The 22,043-nt window shown below is 45.5% G+C and overlaps 1 protein-coding gene across 4 annotated transcripts in view; it reads right to left on the bottom strand.

Moving 5' to 3' along the window:
* Window positions 1–22,043, bottom strand: part of DOCK5 (dedicator of cytokinesis 5) — a 197,792-nt gene that overhangs the window by 117,940 nt on the left and 57,809 nt on the right. For all 4 annotated transcript variants that reach the window (XM_036032697.1, XM_028520001.2, XM_036032698.1 and 1 more), the window contains exon 3: window positions 2,515–2,555. In XM_036032697.1, coding sequence (XP_035888590.1) covers window positions 2,515–2,555 — 41 coding nt within the window. The remainder of the gene's footprint in view (window positions 1–2,514; window positions 2,556–22,043) is intronic.

Below are 22,043 nucleotides of genomic sequence, written 5' to 3'. Positions count from 1 at the left end.
TTTCTCAGTGTAACCTACTTACTCACTTGATTAAAAAAATAATAAACTAATGATTTTCTAGATACTGCCCTTATCTACAATCCTTCAAGGACCAATATTGGTTTCTGCAAAGCTCTTGACTTCTTCAATTTGTAAAACCACTAGCTCATTTTATTGCCACTCTAAATGGCTATGTCTGCTTATAAATGACACCAAAATTTTCCATTAAAATAATAAACCTTTCAAACAGCTCTTCCCCTAAAGACTGGCAAATGAAGAAAACAACATTAGCAGAGCATTTCAAATAGGCCCGATCTCTTAATTAATGAAGGGGTGTCAAAAGCCGAGCAGAACTCATGACAACTGACTTTCAATTCCCTGTACATTTCGCAGATCTCCTACAAAAAAAATATTTCAACTTAAAAACCAAGGCGTCAATGCATAGCCCTCGTTTGCACTATCATTTCACTGAATTACAAAGTTTAATTATCAAGAGCTAAGAGAAGCGATTACTGAAATAATTCTTCTAAAGGGTGAGATTTAAGGTTGAAATATGGGTTTTAAGAAAATACAAAAAAAGTTAAAACCACATTCAGAACTTGTCCTCTAGTCCTAGTGTGGCACCCCATCTACCCATTTTCCAAAACAACACAAAGGCAGTAGCTGGGTGCTCCGCTGCATTAGGAGAGCGTGGGACACCTTAGGAACCAAGGCCGTCTGTGCTGGCAAAGGGTCCTCACATGCCAGACTCTGGGAAAGGGAAAGCCGTTTCAACACGATTCACATTCACCAGTTAAACATCAAGAATTCGTTTGTCCTTTAAGTTCATATGATTTTATCTGCAAGTGTTTTGTTGTTCGGTTTTAAAATTGACCCTTTAAATGGTAGGGAGTTAAGTGACATGAGTATTCTTGCACTTTAATAAATTTAGAAATTCAAAGTAATTCATTCTAATATTATGCTTTGAAACAACTATACTTCTGTAAGTATGAACAAAATAAACACTGATGGGGTTAGGCCCAAACTGAGAAGCAGAAGTGCTGCGAACCCCGGGCCCTCTGAGTCCTCGGGTCTAACGGAGTCCTGACAGAAAGGTCTCTGCTGCAGCCTTTCCTAGGGTCATGCCATCCTAGGTCCCTACTTGAAGGCCAGATAGATGAAAGTCAGCAAGTCATGAAGTGAAAACAGTGAAGCTGGAAATGAAGGCATGTGGTACAAGTAACCATCTGTGGGTGGAAACATTCAGCAGCAAGAGTCAGGGAGGAATCCCAGGAGCAAAACAGTGGGAGTTGATGTTCGTTAGCATCACCAGCAAACACTCCTTTATTCTGGTAGGTTATTAAATCATGCAAGTTAACAGTGTGTGTGTGTGTGTGTGTGTGTAAGCAGGCAAGTGCAAATACTGAGTGTGGCTGAAGCTTCCACAAGGTGGGAAGCTTGCCCAGGGCTGGCTGGTGTTTCAAGGCCCACACTTGTGGAAAGGTGTTTTTCTGGGCCCTGGGCCTTTGGAGAGCTGTGGGCAAGGGTTACTTCTATCTCCACATAAGAGCTTTGGGTTGTTTTTTTTTTAATTCACCTCTTGACAAATTCTGAAATGTTGCCCTCCACCCTTTGCTAATTCGCTATTTTGCATGTGAACTAACTGTGAAATAATGCAGCCCCATCGAGGGGCTCTTTCAATAGAGAATGCTGACAGGCTGTGCTGGGCTGGCTGCCAGGGTGGAAGGGAAAGGGCTGACCTGGCCTAAACAAACAGGGGGAGGGAGGGTTAACATCCCCAATTCGCCTGATGGTCAGTGGTCATGGCACTGGGAAAAGGAACCCACTGGGGTCATTATTTTATAATGACTCTGCCCACAATGAGATATATTTTTATGGCCACCCAGTACTTACCACACATACAACTTAAAATGCAGTAGATGACCTATGTAAAAATACAGACCGAAACCAAAGTTTCCTGAAATAATACTTACCATGGCATTCTGTTTTCTATTTTTAGGGTTTACTTTTTGTTTTCTTTTTTTTTAAATAGTGGTTATAACCCACTGCACTGACTTCATGGTGTGTGATGGGGGCTGTCGGGTGCACAATGTGAAGATGGCCGCTCTGGTCGGTCCACAGCACAGTGAAGGAAAGAATCAGGGGGAAGGGGGATGCTTTACTGCTAGGAGTTTAGCATGGGAACTAAAGGAGAGAAGAAGCATGCCTCCCCCTCCAAAGGACAGAGCCAAGGATAAAGGGTCACGGCATTACCACACTGCTTAGCTAGAGGGACAGGGTGCAAGAAGCCTGCAGAGGCTGGGCCTGGTCTGGGAACTCCCCTCCGACCTCTGTCCCCAGTCAGATGGTTGCTGGGCCTGCACTGTGTTGCTGGAGCAGTGAGCTCACAGAGTTTGCTTTCACATCTTAAAGAGCAGCCAGCAGAGAGAAAGCAAACTAGGTGTGGGGACAGCAGAGAGCAGATATGGGACCAGACAGCACAGCACAAAACTAGCAGACAGATTTCAAATGCAAAAAGTGAATCATAAGCCGTACCTTTTTAGATTTATTTTGGAGGGTATATCCTCGGAACCAACCTGTCAAGGAATAAGAGAACACAAAATATTTTGTGTTATCTGGGATAATATAAAGATATAACCAATATACAACCTTATATTGTTAGAACACCAAGACAGAATTCAAGAGACAATTAGCAGACAATATGTTAGAATGTGCACATTTTGGTTTATTATACGATAAAAATCTAGATCAGTTGTTTTTATTCTCTTTATCACTAAAAAATCTGAAATTCATTTACAGCCATGCTTCATCTCTGCCCCTTTGGAGAAAGGACAGACCAAAAAAACAGGACAGAAGGCCGCCCAGCCTCTTAACACCTTGATTAACCCCTTACAGTCACTCAGTGCTTTTGTATGGATGAATCTGGACTTTCATCCATATAGTATACACTCTACAAGTCACCTGACATTATTAAAACAGGTATTTTAAAATAATTTATATCATTTCTCTCTCTTCCCCCTCTCTCTCACTCTCCTCCCTCTTCTGTCTCCTCTAAGCTCCAAGCATAAGAACTACTAGTTATTCTGGAACAACTTTCAACTGGAGTAGCAAACCTTATATATACAAATATTTGCACCTAAAAAACTGTAAAAAATAATAAAATAACACTTCAAATAATTCTTGGCAATGCTATAAGCACACCCTCCCCCCCCGCCCAGCGAAAACATTTTATGTGTTTGCTTGATGAGGCTTTAAGAAAAAGCTTTAGGAGTTAAGAATGCTGGCCTTTACAAAGAGTTGTTTTGTAGGTAAATACACACATGATAATTTGAGTGTTTAAAAATACTTTTAAGTAACTATGTTCTTTAACTATGATTCTTAAATTTGGTTATCCTTAGATTTTTTAAAAATCCTATTATTTGATAATTTAAAAAATGTAACTAGACTTCTGGCCAAGATGGAAGTGTAGGTAGACACACTGTGCCTCCTCCCACAACCAAGATAGAACAACAACAATTTAGAAACAGGATAACAACCAGAACTGATAGAAAACTGAACTGTATGGAAGTCAGACAACCAAGGAGTTAAAATAGACACGTTCATCCAGACCAGTAGGAGGGGCGGAGTCAGGCAGCCTGGGGGAGAGGGGTCACGGCACAAAAAGTGGTGGCACCGGGCGCACAAGGCACCCCAGGCGCTCAAGACCGTAGCGAGTGGACCCTGGGTGCAAGAAGTGGCAACCAGCAGACCCAGCAAGGTGGCAACTGTGAAGCAAGGCACTGCGCACAACCCAGGGTCCCAGCACCGGGAAATAAAGCCTCAAAACACCGAAGGAAAACACCTGTGGGGGTTGAGGCACAGGAAGACTCCCAGCCTCACAGGAGAGTTCCTTGGAGAGACCCACAGGGTTCTAGAACGTGCACAAGCCCACCCACACAGGAATTAGCACCAGAAAGGCCCAGTTTGTTTGGGGGAAGTGGCGGAAGGGACTGTAGTCTGACAGAGAGCAGAGCCAGGGCCATTGTTCCCTCTCGGACCCCGCCCCCACATACCGTCACAACCCAGGGACTGGGTTGCCCCACCCAGGTGAACACCTAAGGTTCCGCCCCTCAACATAACTGGTGCAACAAGACCAAAAAAAAAGAAAAAAGAAAAAAAGCCCGAATGGAAGAACAGATCAAAGCTTCAGAGCAAATACAACTAAGTGACCAAGAGATATGCACAGTTCAAAGCACTGGTGACCAGGATGCTCACAGAATTGGTTGAATTTGGTTGAAAATTTGATGAACAAATGAAGGCTACGCTAGGGGAAATGAAGGAAAATGCACAGGGAACCAATAGTGATGGAATGAAAGCTGGGTCTCACATTAATGGAGTGGACCAGAAGGAAGAAAGAAACATCCAATCAGAACAGAATGAAGAAACAAGAATTCAAAAAAATGAGGAGAGGCTTAGGAACCTCCAGGACATCTTTAAACGTTCCAACATCCGAATTATAGGGGTGCCAGAAGGAGAAGAGAAAGAACAAGTGGAAGAGTTATTTGAACAAATAATGAAGGAGAACTTCCCCAGTCTGGCAAAGGAAATAGACTTCCAGGAAGTCCAGGAAGCTCAGAGAGTCCCAAAGAAGTTGGACCCAAGGAGGCACACACCAAGGCACATCATAATTACATTAGCCAAGGTAAAAATGAAGGAGAGAATTCTAGAAGCAGCAAGAGATAAGGCGACAGTTATCTACAAAGGAGTTCCCATCAGACTGTCAGCTGATTTCTCAAAAGAGACCTTGCAGGCAAGAAGGGGCTGGAAAGAAGTATTTCAAGTCATGAAAGGCAAGGACCTACATCCCAGATTGCTCTACCCAGCAAAGCTTTCATTTAGAATGGAAGGGCAGATAAAGTGCTTCTCAGATAAGGCCAAGTTAAAGGAATTCATCATCACCAGGCCTTTATTTTATGAAATGTTAAAGGGACTTATCTAAGAAAAAGAAGATAAAAAACATTATAGTAAAATGACACCAAACTCACAGTAACAACCACACCTAAAACAAAAGCAAACTAAGCAAACAACTAGAACAGGAACAGAACCACAGAAATGGAGACCACATGGAGGGTTAGCAACAGGGGAGTGGGAGGAGGAGAGAGGGGGAAAAGGTACAGAGAATAGGCAGCATAGATGGTAGGTAGAAAATAGACAGGGGGAGGGCAAGAATAGCATGGGAAGTGTAGAAGCTAAAGAACTTATGACATGTGGACATGAACTAAAGGGGGGAATGTGGGTGGGAGAGGGTGTACAGGGTGGAGGGGAATTAAGGGGGGTAATGGGACAACTGTAATAGCATAATCAATAAAATATATTTAAAAATAAATAATATAAAATTTAAAAATGTAACTAGTTTGTAGAGCCTGAATGTCTCATTTTCACATGGTAAAAAATACAAACAGTACAAAAGTTATATGGTGAAAAATAATTTTTTTCTCATCCTGCACACACACATGCAAAAGCTTTAACTTCCTTTTCAAAATTCCAATAAATATGATGTACATGTTTTCCTACCCTCTACCTTGTAGAGCATACAATTTAATCTGTCCATAAACACATATTTTATAGTAAACATTTACTGAATACCCACTATAGGTAACTCACTGTAATAATTCCTCTTATTCCCCGTGTCCATCAAGCACTCTGTTGTGAAAGGTACATGTGTAAAGCAGCTGTAAACATACACTAAATAGATAACAGCCGTAATTAAAATGTTAGGAAATTGCTAATAGTGTTCTAGATCTTTCTTATAATTTGTTCTACATAAAATCGCCCAGAAAATAGGCACACAATCTATACTGGACATGTTAGAAGTAGAAAGTTGACTTTACTTTCTTTGTGCATAGATTTAAACATTTCAAAAATTCTAAGCTGCCAGTACTCAAAAATTGAACAAGTTTTGCTATTATTTTTTACAGGGAGAAACAGACATCGTCTTGTGGAATCATTAGAGGTTTGAATCAAGGCCCATGGTGGAGAGAGAGATACTGAGCAGGAAATACTGCTCCTAACTTAGAATGTCAAAGGGTGCGAGAGGCCCAAGACGCAACACCAAGCTGAACACTTTTCCCAAGTCTCAAGTCTTTACCACTGGCTCACACTTCCTGACACCTGAAAACACTGTTGCCTGAAGGAATGACTCAGTCTTCATCCTGGTATGGGAGGAGGCAAGCTGAGAAACAATACTTCACATCTTCCAACCAGTTCTCACCTCCCAATGCCCTATAAAATGAAGCTCTTGTCATACAGGCTTTGCTTCACTTTCAGAGAGGAACTCACCACTACTTTTGTAAACAGTGTTTTTGCACAGCCGTTCATCACAGAATTAAACCTGTCATTTTTGAAAACCTATTTTACTTCTTCAGTCTCCTCTGGACTCATGGTACGTGTAAAACCCCTATCAAAAGGCACAAAATCACCATGCTGAATTTGTAAAAGTGAACATTTTGCTTGGCATTAGGCAGTCACAGAACACTGTCTATGCCTGGAGTTTCATTCATCTACCATCAAGGCTCCATAAATTCAATCGCTGATAACGACAAGGGAAATGATAACAATTCACGAGTGATTCCACGCTGTTGAGTGCAGTTGGCTCTGACTCCTGAGACCCTATGCAGGAGTGACGTACAGAGTCCTGTCCTCAGCTGCCCTGCTCGGCTCCTGAGGGCTCCTTCCCACAGCTTTGTTTCTGGAGTCAACCCACTTCACAAGGTCTTCCTCCTTTCCTGCAGCCTTCTTTTTCTTCTTTTTTTGGGGGGGTATTACTGTCTTTTCCAACAATGTGCACAAAGTAGGGCTGAAGTTTTGTCAAGAGAATGTTTGCTCCTGTCCCCCTTACTAATCTGGGTTGTGAGGTAAGCAAGAACAGAATTTTTCAGTTAATCCCAATATTCAGAATAAGATAATCATAGTTAAAGATGTTAATGAAATTAGGCTTCTGAATGCATCATGATGCAAAGAGATAGCGAAGGTATGTCAACAGCTATGACCAAATGAGTGAATGCAGGAACTGACAGAAATTCCAGACGATCTCTTGAGCTAGTAGGCAACTGAAATGAAGGGGGTGGTGGAGGGCTGGCTGAGTCTACACGGCTGCTCTTACCAACACGTAGGTGAAACGATAGTCTCCAAGAGTTTAGGGCAGGCCCAGTGAACATCAACAGTGACTCTATGGTACAGGCTGCACTTCCATCAGGAAACCAGTCACTTCTGTTTTCCTGGGACTATACCAATTCAGAAAAAAATCTGTCCCCTCTGATTGGCAGTATCAGAGAGCTCCTAATTCCACTGTCCAAGTTGCTTAGTTCTCCTGGTTTGTCCAATGATCTGATCTCCATCAGCCTGCTCTGCTTCACCTCCCCTGTCCAGAGTCTCCCTCCCTCCCCAGCTCCCACGTGACATGACAGGCTCCTCACTTGGCTCTCCTCCCCTCTACACACAAATAGCTATGAAGTACCAATTTAGGTACCAAGGTGTAGTGGCGAGCAAGCGTTATTGCGAAGACTACACTCTAATGCTAAAGAAAGGGTATGGAAGTAAGATGACCTCAGGTGACAGTGCTAGGAAGTGCTCAAAAACAGGAAGACAGCAGAGGATGACTGGCGAGGCAGGATGCTGCTTCAGGTAAGGTGGTCAAGGAAATGTCTCTTTGAGAAGCCGAACGGAACCAGTCAGGAAAGGGAAGAAGAGAGTATGGGGGAGGGCAGAGGGAGCTGTGATTCCCAAGCCTGACTGATGATTAGATTCACCAGGGAACTTTAAAAAATACTGATGCTGGGGCACCTCCCCAAACAGTCTGATTTAACTGGACGTGGGTGGGGCCAGGCTCAGGGCTTCTGAATTCCCCTGCTGATCCTAATGTGCAGCAGGATCGATTGCCATATATATATGGCGCTATATATATATATATATATATATATATATATATCATACGCCAGGAAGGAATGCAGATTTTATTCTAAGCACTATGGGAAGCCAGGAGAGGGTTCGAAAGGACATCACACCTTATGCTTTTAAAAGATCGTGCCAGCTGCTCTGTAAGAGTAAGCTGTGGGAGGTGAGACAGAGTAGAAAGAGAACAGCAGCGAGGAGACTAACAGGGCAGTGAAAATGAAGAGATAAAAAGAAGCAGGACAGATATTGAATCCAGTACAGTTGCTCACGATTTAGCTGGGAACAGATATGAGTGAGGGGAAGAAGGGCGAATATTCAGGGTATTTAGATCTTGAGCTTAGGTAGATGGGTGGACAGAAGTATTATTTGGTATAGGAAGATTGAACAAAGGAAAATGTTAGGGAAAGGGAGAGAGAATCAACCAAGCCCAGAGCCACTAGGTGGCACAAGACCACCCAGGCGTTTGCACAGGTGGTGGAAGGACATTGCACAGGACAGACGAGCAGGGCTCCTCGAAGCCCAAGCAGAGCGAGGTGGGCACTTATCCCTATGGGGTGGGGGGGCCATATTGGGCATTGGAGCCTCCATGGGAAGATGAGGTGGGTTCCACACACAGGTCCTGGAATGGGGATGGTGGGCTGACGGGGGTTGTCCGAGTGTGAACAGCTGTGGAGGATGAACACGAGGGAGAAGGTGTGCTGAGGAAAATGAGCCTGGTTACACGCCGGGCAATAGACTGAAGAGGAAAACATGTTAGGACTGCTGAAAGCCAGGTTTCTTACTGCCGTAGAAGGGAGTTACAAGCACAGATTGGGAAAACACCAGAATGCGCCCTGTGATCCTGGACTGGAAGTGAAGGTATTTGTAGATACTAACCACTTTAAAAATACCTAGACAGGTCAGAATTCAGAGGAGTGCTATTCTGTATTTATGCGCACATACATACTATCCTTCACTCCGCTGAAATCTCTACTAGTCCTTACTTTCCTGACCTTGATACAAAGGATAAATGACTCAGAAAAGGAGCTATGTCCCAGCCTAGAGAACAACCTGTCCAAAGGAAGCAGGACAGAGGGCTCCATGGGGAATGCATCCAAGAGACACTGTCTCATTGGCCTGAGGGTTAGAAGATCAACACTTCTGCCAGAAAGACTGGACATGAAGTAGAGGTAGATCTGCAGACAAGCAAGGCAAACAAATCCACGGTGATCTACCTGAGAATAGCAGTGGCGTTTGGGGGGTCGGAACTGTGTGGAAGAAGGTAACAGGAGCTTTGTGGAGCTAGAGAAATGTTCTATATCTTGAATGGAGTGTGAGATACACAGGGTACATTCGTTTGTTAAAACTCATGGAACTGTGTACCTTCAACAAGTGCATTTCACTGTATATAAATTTCATTGTTTTTAAAAACCATACAAAAATGACCTGGCTGGTGTGGTTCAGTGGACTGAGTGCCAGCCTGTGAATCAAAGGGTCACTGGTTTGATTCCCAGTCAGGGCACGTGCCTGGGTTGCAGGCCAGGTCCCCAGTAGGGGGTGCACAAGAGGCAACCACACATTGATGTTTCTCTCCCTCTCTTTCTCCCTCCCTTCCCCTCTCTAAAAATAAATAAATCTTTAAAAAAATACAAAAATATACACCGTCAACCGAACACACAAAGTAATCACCTCAATGGAGCACAGAAGTCAATGATAACAGATTGCTTAAGGATTCCTGAATATTCTTGTTTGAAACTGCCTCACACCAGGTGGAGTCAGGTGTGAAAAGCAAAGAGCCATTTCTTCATTACTGTGCTTCCCCAAAGACGCTATTCATCTTAATCACTGTGCGCTCCCAAGCTGATTCTGAGGAGTGTTGCTCTTTTTCAAAAGTTCAGACACAACCTGGAGACTCATTCACTCATTCAACAGAAGAGATGCCAGAAGAACAAGACATACAACATCTCCATCCTTCTATGTCCTATTTTACAATGGGAAGAAAGTCAGAGACCCAGAGTTAGCACAAGAGCAAAGAAAGAAAGCAGTTTCACGCAGGGCTCAGCATTACGAAGACATGAAAGGGTAATTTGGGACAAGGTGACGAGTGGGATGGGGGACTTTAGAAAGCCTGCTAGAAAACGCCCCCTGATCAGGAACCTGGAGCTGAGGATTTACACCACTAACATGGTCATTTGTTCATCACCCATAAAGACACTCACTGAACACCAGTGTGCCAGACACTGTCGTCAAGGCGAGGGGAAATGGATCTGTAAACAATTGAATACAAAAGGGCTTTTAATGGTAATGCTTGGAAATAGCCTCACACAAAGAGAGAATTATGAACACGCTAAAGACTGATAAGGCAATTACTGAGGGGGCCTCTGACGATGTTTTGAACCACAAAAGCATCATTTAGATGTGGAAGTCATGGAGTGTTTGGTAAAAATCCCTCCTTACTTTGCAGTTCCAATGTAAGTTGGTTTCCTCTTCTCCCCAATCAATAGTTTTTTATTGTGGTGAAAATACATGACAAATGTTAACCATTTTAACTGTGCAGTTCAGTTACATGGTTAACTGATGCACATTCAGTTAATGTGGCATGATGCACATTCACATTACCATGCAACCATAAATTATTTTGGGGCATTAAAGACAAGGAATGGGTAGGGAGCACTGTTTACAGGCACCTAAAAGGGAGGGCAGAGGGTGGAGGGTGTGGGGAACGGGCAGGGAGGGGCAGGTGCTAAATCCTGCTATTTAGGTAGCTAGCTGGGGAAAGCAGTTAATTAGGCCAAGGTCAGAGGTACCATCTCCTGGGGCCGGGTAAGTCTGTCAGGTTTCCATGGCCACAGCCTGCCGTCCAGTCCCCAGTGACTGTCCCTCCAACCTCCGAGCCCTGCCTGAAGTCCCTCCGGGGAAAGCGGTGAACAGGACTGGCCCACAGGGCAAAAGCAGAGCTTAGTTGCTGGCTCTGTGCAGAGGTTGGGCAGCACTTCCAGAGCCTCTGCCTTCAGGAGGACCACCTCCCAAAGGCACTGGGCGCTCATGGAGCTTTGAAAAGAAACTCAAGGCAAAAAGGGTAAAAGATGATTCTCTTATTTTGTACCTTTTTGCAGGACAAATCAGTCCTCCTGGTTAGTGCTCTCAGCTGAGTCCGATGCCTTTGAGAAAGGCAGATGTTGGAACTCTAAGCTCCAAAGGAACTCAGAATTTGTTGAAATTTAGCACCCTTACTCTAAAAAGAAGAAATATAGGCAAGGAACTGACTATGGAAGCTGGGGGTGCACGTGCTGGTCTCCTGTCCCCCCTCTTCCCCTACCCCTGTTGCAGGGGGTGGGGACAAGGGTGGGATACTCATGATGCCTCTCGGGGGAGGGAAGTGTGGAATCCTACCAGCAGAAGACATACAGGCACCAGCACTCCAAGAAAGTGGGAAAGAAAGAGATGTGGTTTCCATCTTTTATTTTATTTCTTGGACAAACAAGAAAGAGCCGTGTTTTTGAGGTCCCTGGCACACAGCAGGCACTCAATAAATAAGCTTTTAATGAATGTATTAATGAGGAAGAGGTCACCCTGAGCTGGTGGCCATGGACAGAACAGGCAGAGAACAGGCGGATGCAAGAAACGTGCAACACAATCCCCACCCAGAAGGCACAATGCGACTACAAGGGCAGAGCACCCTTCTCTCTCCCCAGGACCCCAGTCCCAGTGGGCAGAGCAGGACCAGGTCTGCATGCCCACCCACGAGGCCAAAACGTCCAGAACAGAGGAAATGCTGCTCCTGAGGAGGACGCACCTGAATCTAAAGGCCCAGGTCTCCGAAGACCTGCTCTGCAGGCCTCCTTTTCTCTAGCCATTAAAGAAATGAAGGCTTTCATCTCTTAAACTGCCTTCCACAAAAACATTTTAGTTTTTTTCCATCTCGTTACCTCATAATATTGAACTCCATAGCCACAATGCCAAGGTCCCTCCTGGTGGCCTGCGTTGATGGAAATGTTGGAGACCCCAGACGGGCAGAGAGACCTGGTCCAGGTGGGGGGCGGGGAGATCTAACTGCCATGCACAGAATGGGAAGATGACACATCCAAATGTCCACCACAAAACCAGGGCATCTGTCCGTGACTTCACAGACACCTGGAAGCTCAGGGACAAGGAAACACATTTTCTCTCTTCCAATAAACATCATCACTCTTGGCTGATTCCCTTTACATTTTCTGCTTGAGGCTTTTTTTTTTTTAAAGCAAAGTAATCCTGCTTTTAAAAAAGTTAGTTCTGGGGGCCCAAGTCCTTCTGATCGAATCCCCCCTCCAAAAGTTAGTCCTTCTTGCTGCTGATTCTAATTTCTGTCTTCTGCAATCCTTTTTCTACCTTACCCCACGAGTTCCAGAAAGCCGAAACGATGAAATGCAGCACATAGTTTTAATGGTTCTGCTGCAGCTTACTCTTCCGCGGGCTTTGTTATCGTCAGCACCAACTTGCATGGATGAGGAAGGTGTGCAGGTTTGTGAGCAAGGAGCCAGTGAGTCAAGCGCACCAGAGTAAAGGAGGCCACTTTTCCAAGGAACTATGCTAGACCCTATGGGGCCTCAAGGGGTTTGAGAGTGCAAGCCCCAAGCCTTGATCTGGAAGAGCTGGTTATCTAGTTGCCAGTGGAAGGGAGAGACTCGGGTCCAGTGGCGATTTCTGCGATTTCAGTGCAGGCTGCTGCGATTTTCATAACCTGCTGCGCTTCCCGAGCAGGGGCTGGAGGTTAGTGGAGCAAGGTAAAAGCTGCCTTTATTTCTGAAGGGGGAAATGGAGGTCCCCGTAAGGAAACTCATCATATGGAAATACACTAGACAGAGGTGTACCTTAGCCCAGAGGACAAGTCAGGTGACGTGACAGCCAGCACTGTCCCCAAGGCCCCTTCGGCCTGGGTCACTTAGAAACGTGCTTCACGTTCCTGAGTGGAATGCACCCTCAACACGAAAAGGTGAACCTCTATTTTAGGACTCTCAACAAGAACCACCAGGCCCCGCTCTGAGGCCCTGGACAGGCAGGGGTGAGGACGCCCTGTCAGGGACGTGACAAGGTCAGCAGTGGTGGGGACAGAGGGGGAGCCCGTCGTGGTGACACTGGCCAGAGGAGAAGCGAGAACGCAGAGACAAACACATGGGGCCTGCCACGAGCGTCCAGGCTGAGGACCTGGGCTCAGCTCCTGTGCCCCCTGTCCTAACACTGGCGGGAGGTGGGATGGGGACACACTGCACAGCTGTGCCACAGACGCTCAGGGTAGGAAGGGACTGCTTCAGGTCGGGGGGAGCCAGAGACCCTTACAGGGATCTCCCTGCTTACTTTGTCCTCCCCCAACCCCCTGCTACACCTAAAGGGACTGGACAGACTCCTGGTAACAGCAGCCCACTCCTCAGTAGTTCCTACTGGAGTGGGTGGGGTCGAGGAGGGACCAGGATCTCTGGGTGGGAGCATGATTCTGCTATACTCCCCTGGAACACATGCCTACCTGCTCGGACAAAGTCAGCTGCTGCACACAGGTAGGGAGGCAGGTGTGTGTGGAGGGCAGGTGAGGTGCCTGGGGGTGAAGTGGGCCCTAGTATGCCATGTGCTCAGAGGGCCCCGCTTGTGTGAAAGAGCTCACCCTTACAGAGACAAATTTAGGTTGGGGGCAGACTTGTCTGACAGCTGTTTAAAAGGCAAAAGGACCTTACCCCCTTTGGAAAACTGTATACTGTGTCCAAAACTGAAATGTACTTCCTCCAAAGCCTCACCATGGGGAAAGTATGCTCCACTTGGATTCCACAGGAGCCTGGTGGGAGTCAAGCTCTCCATTTAATCACTACATGAATGTCTTCCAGTTTCTTCGCCTGGTTTTCACATCTATAACAAGCACTAGTAACTCTGACCTCCCAGCACTGTAAGAGCTGAGGCTGAGTACAGGAGAGCCGTTGGCTCCCTGCCACATGCAGGAGTGGAAACTGCCAGACGAATCTGGAAACAAAAGTGCCCAGTGACATAACCAGGCACCAGGTCCTCCTCCAGGGCCATCACTTGGATTTCTGCATCGACAGCAGGGGACTCTATTAGAGTTCTCTTTCGCTTGTTTCCTGAGCAATGTGCCTGTGCCCCCTGGAAGAAGGAGAAGTGACTTTCTAAATTATTCTGAAATGACTGATGATCAACAAAACTGAGGCCATGTAAGCGGCCAGCATACCATGCTAGGGCAAGCTTCACTCCAGCGCCACAGCACCTGATAGGATGTACTTTCATTTTCCAATGGAGTAAGTTCCATGACCCAAAGGGTGACTGTGGAAAAGAGAACCAAAGGGGGGAAAAAGAAGAACGAACTTGGGTGACAGAAAACCCATGTGACAGTGGCTGGAATAACTGAGAATAGCCCAGTCATGGTGCTGAATAAACCCAGGCACCAAGCAGGGATGGAATGCAGCCAGGGAGACGCACATGTTACCACACTGGTGGTTCTAAGGCCTGATCTGATACTCAGTGGGCAATGAATCGGATAGCATGCCCAATCAAAAACAATCCCCCACCCCTTCGCATTCCCTCAATTCCAACGATACCATCAGAGTCTTAAATCTGCACGGGTGAAAACTAACAAAAGAACTGAAGGCTAGGAACTTAATGTTAATTGTTCCTGCCGTTGTGAAGGGTACACAACTGCCAGGCACGGTTGTTTGAAACCTTCCGTTCCTACTATCAAAGTTAAATGCACGCACATTTTATATTCTTGTTCAGAGGGCAACCCTCAGGGGCACTGCACAGAAAACAAGGGTTAGGCTCATCCTCCTTCTTTAACAGGACCCTCTCCTACCCTGCCTTGTCCACACCTCTCTGTAGGCTGAGTTACACGTGGAGGGAAGGCGAGAAAAGGACTGAAGTTCTCATGCACTCTTGAGACGGACTCCCTGGTGGCCCAGATTTTCTAGCGGCATTTTCTGTTCCTCTGGTACTTTCTGTCCAGGGATCAGCCTCTGTGGGCTGAAAAAAATGGAGGCACTCTAGCAGAGTTAACATCTGTGATGTATAAGCACCCTTAAATGCTTTTAAAGAGCTTAAGTGACGCATTACCTTGAGCAAAGCACAGGCATGCATTTATTAGCCTTCACTCTCCAGGTGTAAGCCAGACCTGAAGTATCTTATTCAGATTTGCCCTCAGTCAATTTTGAACTTCCCTCTAGGACTTTCTCCTTACAATAATCCTTAACTCAGTGTCACCCCATCCCACAATGATCTGATGGGCTGTGCATTACAATGAGGATACGATACCAAATGATGCAGAGTACCCAGTAGCCAGGGGTGAGCACAGCAGAGGGGGGCACAGGTATTCACAGAGTTCAAGGAGTCTGCCTATCAGTGTGCTCTCTTCCAACCCTTTGGTCCCACTAAGGTCCCTTGGAGACTAAAACGTATGAACGCAATAAGCTCAAGAGAACATTCCTCCAGAACATCTCAAACACCTCCATAAACCACTGGGCTGAGCTTGCCTCCATAGGTGTACAGGCACCTGCCTAAAGGGGCCAAGTCCAAGGGACCAGTTCATGACAAAGTCACTGAATGAAGGCACTGCTCCGCAAAAGGTTCTCGGCTCTATCCTAGAAGATCCCATATATGCTTATCTATAGGTGAAGACCATAAATTTTGAGGACAGAATTTTATAAGTACATTCAAACGTATCTCAAGGCCTGGCTGGTGTAGCTCAGTGGATTGAGCGCGGGCCTGTGAACCAAAGGGTAGCCGGTTCAATTCCCAGTAGGGGCACATGCCTGGGTTGTGGGCCAGGTCCCCAGTAGGGGGTGTGTGAGAGGCAACCACACATTGATGTTTCTCTCCCTTTCTTTCTCCCTCCCTTCCCCTCTCTCTAAAAATAAATAAAATCTAAAAAAAAGTATCTCAAAAGGAAAAACAGAATGCCTTCTCTTTTTATAAAATTAAATGAGATGACTTTCCACAGACTATACTTTTTAATTATCTTTTCTTGTAAAAACACTCCCATGGCCACACACATCTTCTGAAAAAACACGTCTCAGGAACACATGTCCCCAGCAGTGGTCACTGATATGCTGCACTTAAGGTGAAGGTCGAACAGATGTGGGAAGTGACCAGCACACTCAACAAGTGCCACCTGGCCTGATCTGTTCTCCGGGCCAGTGCCAAAAGGTTTGCACACAGTCCTTGTCCCAAAATCCAAGCTGCTGGGCTCACTGCCATTTGTGTTTGTGGAAGGGGCTGTTTTTATAACTAGAACACGGGGAGACTGCAGATGCTGAATTACAGCCAACTTTCAATGATCTTGACTCGTGGTGTAACAAAAGTCAATGAAAGTGACAAATGCATCAAATGCCTTCTTTCAGCTTATAACACAAATGTTTACAGGTGCTGGGAGGGACTGATTTTTAAAAAACAATTGTCATTTTCTTTGTTTCTCACTCACCTTATGACCAAAGGGCATGGTAACCAAAAGGAGAAGGAAATGAGTAAAAATAGGGACAATAAAGGATGTGGAGGCTGCCAGGTTGACTAATTACTGCCCAGGGCGGTCGGATGTACCAATCCAGCGTCTTGACTCAGACGTTCTCAAAGGGTTTGATAAGACCTTACTGTATCTCTGTACCTATGAGTTTGTGTCTTTTCTATCATGCAGCCCAATGCAGGGGTCCCGTTATCACATCTCAGAATGATGCTCATGAAGCCTCTGCTGGAAAAAAATCTTTTTTTTTAAATGCACTCTCTTCTTTTTAATGTCTGTTATAAAGTTTTGTCACCCATGGAGGCAAAATTCAATATAACTTGAACTACCTGTCACAATACTGCCCTCTAAACTCACTCTAAAAGCCTGACTGACAAAGATGCAAGTCAAACATGTTCAGCTCAAATCATTGGCCATTTTTGCTCCTTTGCCTATTATTATAAGGGAGTGGGTTTCCTGATTAAGGTGTATCTTAAAACTGACCTCACTCCACACCAGAGAAATAACTTGCATATATTAGGGACCTTCTATATATACACAAATGCTTCCTTTTATTTCTTCCATCTGTTCGGGTTGCCTGTTTCCTCTGGTTCCAATCCAATCATTTGTGCTATCCTTTGAAATCATGTAAAATGTTATGGTGTGCCTGCCTCTGTAGAGCTTGGACCACCTTTGAGACATTATCTCATTTTGTTATTTCCAGCAGGGGCCAGTTACATTTACCCCCAGAGGCCACTGTTAACACCAGCCCTCTCTCTTGCACATGTGCATAGTTTACGGAGCTGAGACTGAGTTAACCGATGCGTATGAATCAAATGTAGGAAACCAGTACCTGCTGCTGGAACAGGCGGCCTTGGGCGTGAAATCGCTTGTGCCTAGAACTGGATTAACCCCAGGAGAGGAAAGCTTCACCAAGCTGGGATGCTGCGACTTTGACCTTTCAAAGTACTTTCACTGAGTCACTTTCAATTCAAAAATGGACTGTAAGAGAGAGTTAACATGTCTTATGCTAGGACAGTTCACCTAGATTGGGCAAAACCATCTAACCTAAAGTTTTCCTTCTCCTACTCCATCACTCTCAGCCACTCCTGTGAGACCATCCTTTTCTCCCCACAGCACTTGCAAGTATCTGATCTTTTTTGCATATCTACTTTGTTCATTTGTTTTTTTCTGTCCCATGAATAAAAACCCTATGAGAGCAGAAGCCTGGCTGCTGTGTCACTCAGTGCCTAGAATAGCTCTTGTGCTCAATAAATGCACTTGGCCCATCACAAGCACATAAGACCAGCTCGGCAATATTGCTGAATGATAAATGAGCACACTGAGGCCTCCACACAGCAGCCTTGTACAAGACGCTCAAGATAGAGAACAGCTGTCTGGCTGCCAGACCCCTCATCTGGTGAAAGAAGCAAAGACTACAGGTAGGCAGCGCCAATGACAAAGGCGAGGACCCTTGCTTCTGTCCCAGAGGAGTTCAGTTCCCTGGAAAAGTCTCTGAAGGCAAATCATTCTCCAGGGCCTGTAAAAGGTGAACAGTATATAGCTTCTCAATCAATTCTACTCCCTTCTCTCATTTTTAGTAACAAATGAAGTTCAGGGGCAAAGTCACAGAAAGAAACGGGTGATAGGGATGAGTGATAGATCTCTCATTTGGACTGTGGTCTCCTCTTTTGGCGCCAAAGCTCAAGCAACCATTCTGGCAGTTCCCCCAAAGGTCAAACATGGAGTTACCACGTAACCCAGCAATTCTGCTCCTAGGTATATACCCAAGAGAAATGAAAATATACACCCACAGGAAAATATGTACACAAGGGTCTACAGCAGCATTATTTATAACAGCTAAAAACTGGAAACAACCCAAATGTCCATCAACTGATGGACAAACAAAATGATGCTCATATACACTGAATATTATTCAGTAATAAAAAGATACTTAGTACTGATGCATGGTATAATATGCATGAAATTCAAAAATATTATGCTAACTACCCTGGCTGGGGGCACTCAGTGGTTTGAGCACCAGCCTCCAAACCAAAGAGTCCCTGGTTTGATTCCCAGTCAGGGCACATGCCTGAGTTGCAGGCCGGGTCCTGGTTTGGGGTGTTCGAGAGGCAACCAATCTGTGTCTCTATCACCCATCAATGTTTCTCTCCTTCTCTTTCTGCCTTCCTTGCCCTCTCTCTAAGAATAAATAAATAAAATCTTTAAAAAAATTATGCTAAGGAGAGGAAGTCAGTCCCAAGGGACCACAAATTATATATGACTCTATTTACATGAAATGCCTTGAGTAGGCAGCTCTATGGGGAAAGAAATGAGGCTGGTGGTTGCCTGGAGTGGGGCTGTAATGACCACTAATGGGTGCAGGGTTTCTTTATGGATTATGAAAACGCTCTGAAAGTAGACAGTGATAATGGCTGCCCAACTCTCTGAATGGTTTGCTTTATCAATAACTATCTCAATTGAAAAAACAAAAAGCTTGTACAACAAGAAAATCCTTCTGCAGTTTGCAGAAAACAGGGAAAGGCTGCAGCCGCTGTGTCTCCCTCTGGGAAGGAGAAGTGGAGCCCAGCCTGTGCAGGGATATCCAGGCTCTGTGGGCCAAGCCCCGCCCCTGACTCTCCACACTAGCTCCCCTGGCCCCAGCTTGCCTCTGGCTCCTGTTTTAGCTTCATTCAACTGACTTTGGCTGAGCACCTACTTGCAAGCAAGGAGCTAAGCCAGCAGGGACCTGCAGGTGAGGGTGGGGCAGGCTTTGCCTTCAAGGAGCTGCCACTTTCACTTTTAAACATTCAACCACAGGGCAAAAAAGGACAAAAGGAGAGTTCTGGGTGCTATTCTGTTATGGGTTGTGGGCAGAAAGAATTTTTCATGTCTGGGTTCCAGAAGGGTGGACTCATATCCACATGGAAAAAGCACACACAAGTCTGGTATGCAAATACCTCAAAGGTGAGGTGGAGCAGAGTGTGTCGGGGGAGGGGGAGGAGGGAGCCTGAGGAGTCAGACCTGACAGGAAGCTGAAGACACAACACCCCGGGGCTGTGAACCAGGGCCAGCACTGCCCTCAGTTCCATCCGGCAGCGGTCCTGTGGGTGCCTGCACTGTTTATTTTTGTACAGGGAAGAGGAGATGGGGGAGGAGAGAACACGAGTTATTACTCAGCATTTCCATCGTGTTTCATGTTTGCAAAGCACTCCTGTCCTCACTTGGTCCTGAACTGCCTGAAATAATAAAGGAATTTCAGAACCTAGCCAAGAACTCAGAGTACTTAGCAGATATAAGAACCTATCACTGCATGGGGCAAAGCGGGCACTAGCAAAAAAACTTAATCCAACAAAATAAATACCATTTAAAAATTAATCCAAAATAATAATCTCTGTAAAGTTGACATGCCTCTGCATGATGCACGAACACAGGAAGCTCACATTCTAAATCTGCCCAGTCACACCTTGACACATGTCCACTTTTACAGAACAGGCATTGGTGTCCTTTGAGATGACAGAGTCCTAGGGCTGGCATGGTAAATATTTTATGGCAGCGATTAACAAGAAAAAACAGTTTCCTGTGATCAGCAGACAGCGCCTGGATCATCATGTTAAAGATGTAGCACTGAGCCCTGGCCAGGTGGCTCAGCTGGTTGGAGCGTCATCCCATAAACTGAAAAGTCACAGGTGTGATCCCTGGTCAGAGCACATACCTACACTGCAGGTTGGGTCCCTTGTCTGGGCATGGAATGTACAGGAGGCAACTGATCAATGTTTCTCTCTCACTCTGATGGTTCCTTCTCTTCCTCTCTCCTTTCCTCTTGCTCTAAAATGATGCAGCATTCATAATGTCAACATTTTTTTATGTTGCACATCAATGGGCCAGCACTTAAAAGGCACACCACTGTGTGAGTTGCCATACACAAGGAGCACTGTGGCTTCTGAACTCAAGCTCCAGAACGTATGTGAAATGGGTGTGTGTTGTGTGCCTCGTGTTTATATTTACAGTCATCCAGGCTCAGGGAGCACCTCGTTTGTCTGCAGGACTGCTACCTTTAGAGGGATGTCCATGGTCAATTAGGAAGCTACTTGGTAAAGTGGAAATAGTATGCACACTTAAAATTACCATGAATATGAATCTTATGAGGACAAAGTGCTTCCTTTAGCTATTTCAAAAAAAAATGTTAGGGTCACATAAAAAGGAAAACAGAATTTAAAAAATGCATTCCAAAGACACCATCTGCTTTATTTCAGATCATCTCTCCACTCTTTCCTCCCACTCAGTAGGGCAATTAGAAAAGCTAACTCACACACATGTGTGTGCATGCTCTCTCTGTCTCTGTCTTTCTCTCTCAAGAGTTAACATGGCAAAGTGAACAAGACCTGAAAAAAAACAAAACTCAGAAAGACAAGGCCAGGCCCTGGCCGGTGTGGCTCAGTGGGCTGGGCAGTATCCTGCAGAATGAAAGGTCGCCAGTTCGCTTCCAAAGCACACGCCTGGGCTGCGGGTCAGGTCCCCAGTCAGAGCATGTGCAAGAGGCAACTGATGGATGTTTTTCTCCCTCTCTTTCTCCCTCCTTTCCCCTCTCTTTAAAGTAAAAGAAATAAAAATAAATATTTTAAAAACCATTTTAAAAAAGAAAAACGAGGCCAGAATTTACGGCTGCATCTTTCTTGGAGTGTCTGCGGGGTGACCGAGCGGCACGGCTGGTGGGTTCGCGGGGCCTGGAGGACAAACAGCCCTGGGGCTGCCGATGAACTGGCTGTGACTCAGGCAACACAGACTCAGGAAGCAAGGGCTGCTACGGACAATGGTAATGAAAAAGGTTCAACCAACAGATATGAAAAGCTGGAACTGTTTCATGTAACACACCTAAAAACAGGTCTCAGAACATGCGAAGGAGAAACCCTGCGTCTCCATGAACTGGCACATCCACTGCTGTCACAGTGGAGAGTTCAACACAGTTCTCCCAGGACCAGAGACAACAGAAAGAGTCAGCACACAGCAAGTTAGAAAAAAATATGACAGAGATATCAGAATCTAATTGTCATCTCTAGAGCTTGGCACTCAATGATCCTAAAATACACATTGTTTTCAAGACTACAGGAAGAGTTAAAAAAACACACACTAAAATATGCCTTTTACCTGTACCATGGGAAAATGTGTGTTCACAGAAAGTAGGGGCCAGAGTGGATTAATCTGGCCCCTGATGTTAAGGTAGGGGACCCCTGGCTGGCGTAGCTCAGTGGATTGAGCGGGGGCTGCGAACCAAAGTGTCGCAGGTTCGATTCCCAGTCAGGGTACATGCCTGGGTTGCAGGCCATGACCCCCAGCAACCGCACATTAATGTTTCTCTCTCTCTCTATCTATCTCCTTCCCTTCCCTCTCTAAAAATAAATAAATAAAATCTTAAAAAAAAAAAGGTAGGGGACCTAGTGTGAGGTTTGAGAGGATTATGGTTTCACTAATGCAAAGGAGTCCACAGAAGATAAACAGACTGTCCTCAATGTCTTGGGGACTTAGGGATGCCATGGAATCAATGTTTGGCTGCACCACGGATGATGAGAATGGAAGGGAGGATGGAGAGGGAAAAGATCACATAGACCTCCACCCCTCTCTCTATCCCTGGAGCTGCAGACCCCCGGGAGTCATGGGAAAGGAGAAGAGCAATGCAGAGCCCCAGCCCCCT

The sequence above is a fragment of the Phyllostomus discolor genome, chromosome 8 (assembly GCF_004126475.2).
Source record: "Phyllostomus discolor isolate MPI-MPIP mPhyDis1 chromosome 8, mPhyDis1.pri.v3, whole genome shotgun sequence".
Taxonomy (NCBI): Eukaryota; Metazoa; Chordata; class Mammalia; order Chiroptera; family Phyllostomidae; genus Phyllostomus; species Phyllostomus discolor.
This window is presented reverse-complemented; position numbering and strand designations above follow the sequence as displayed.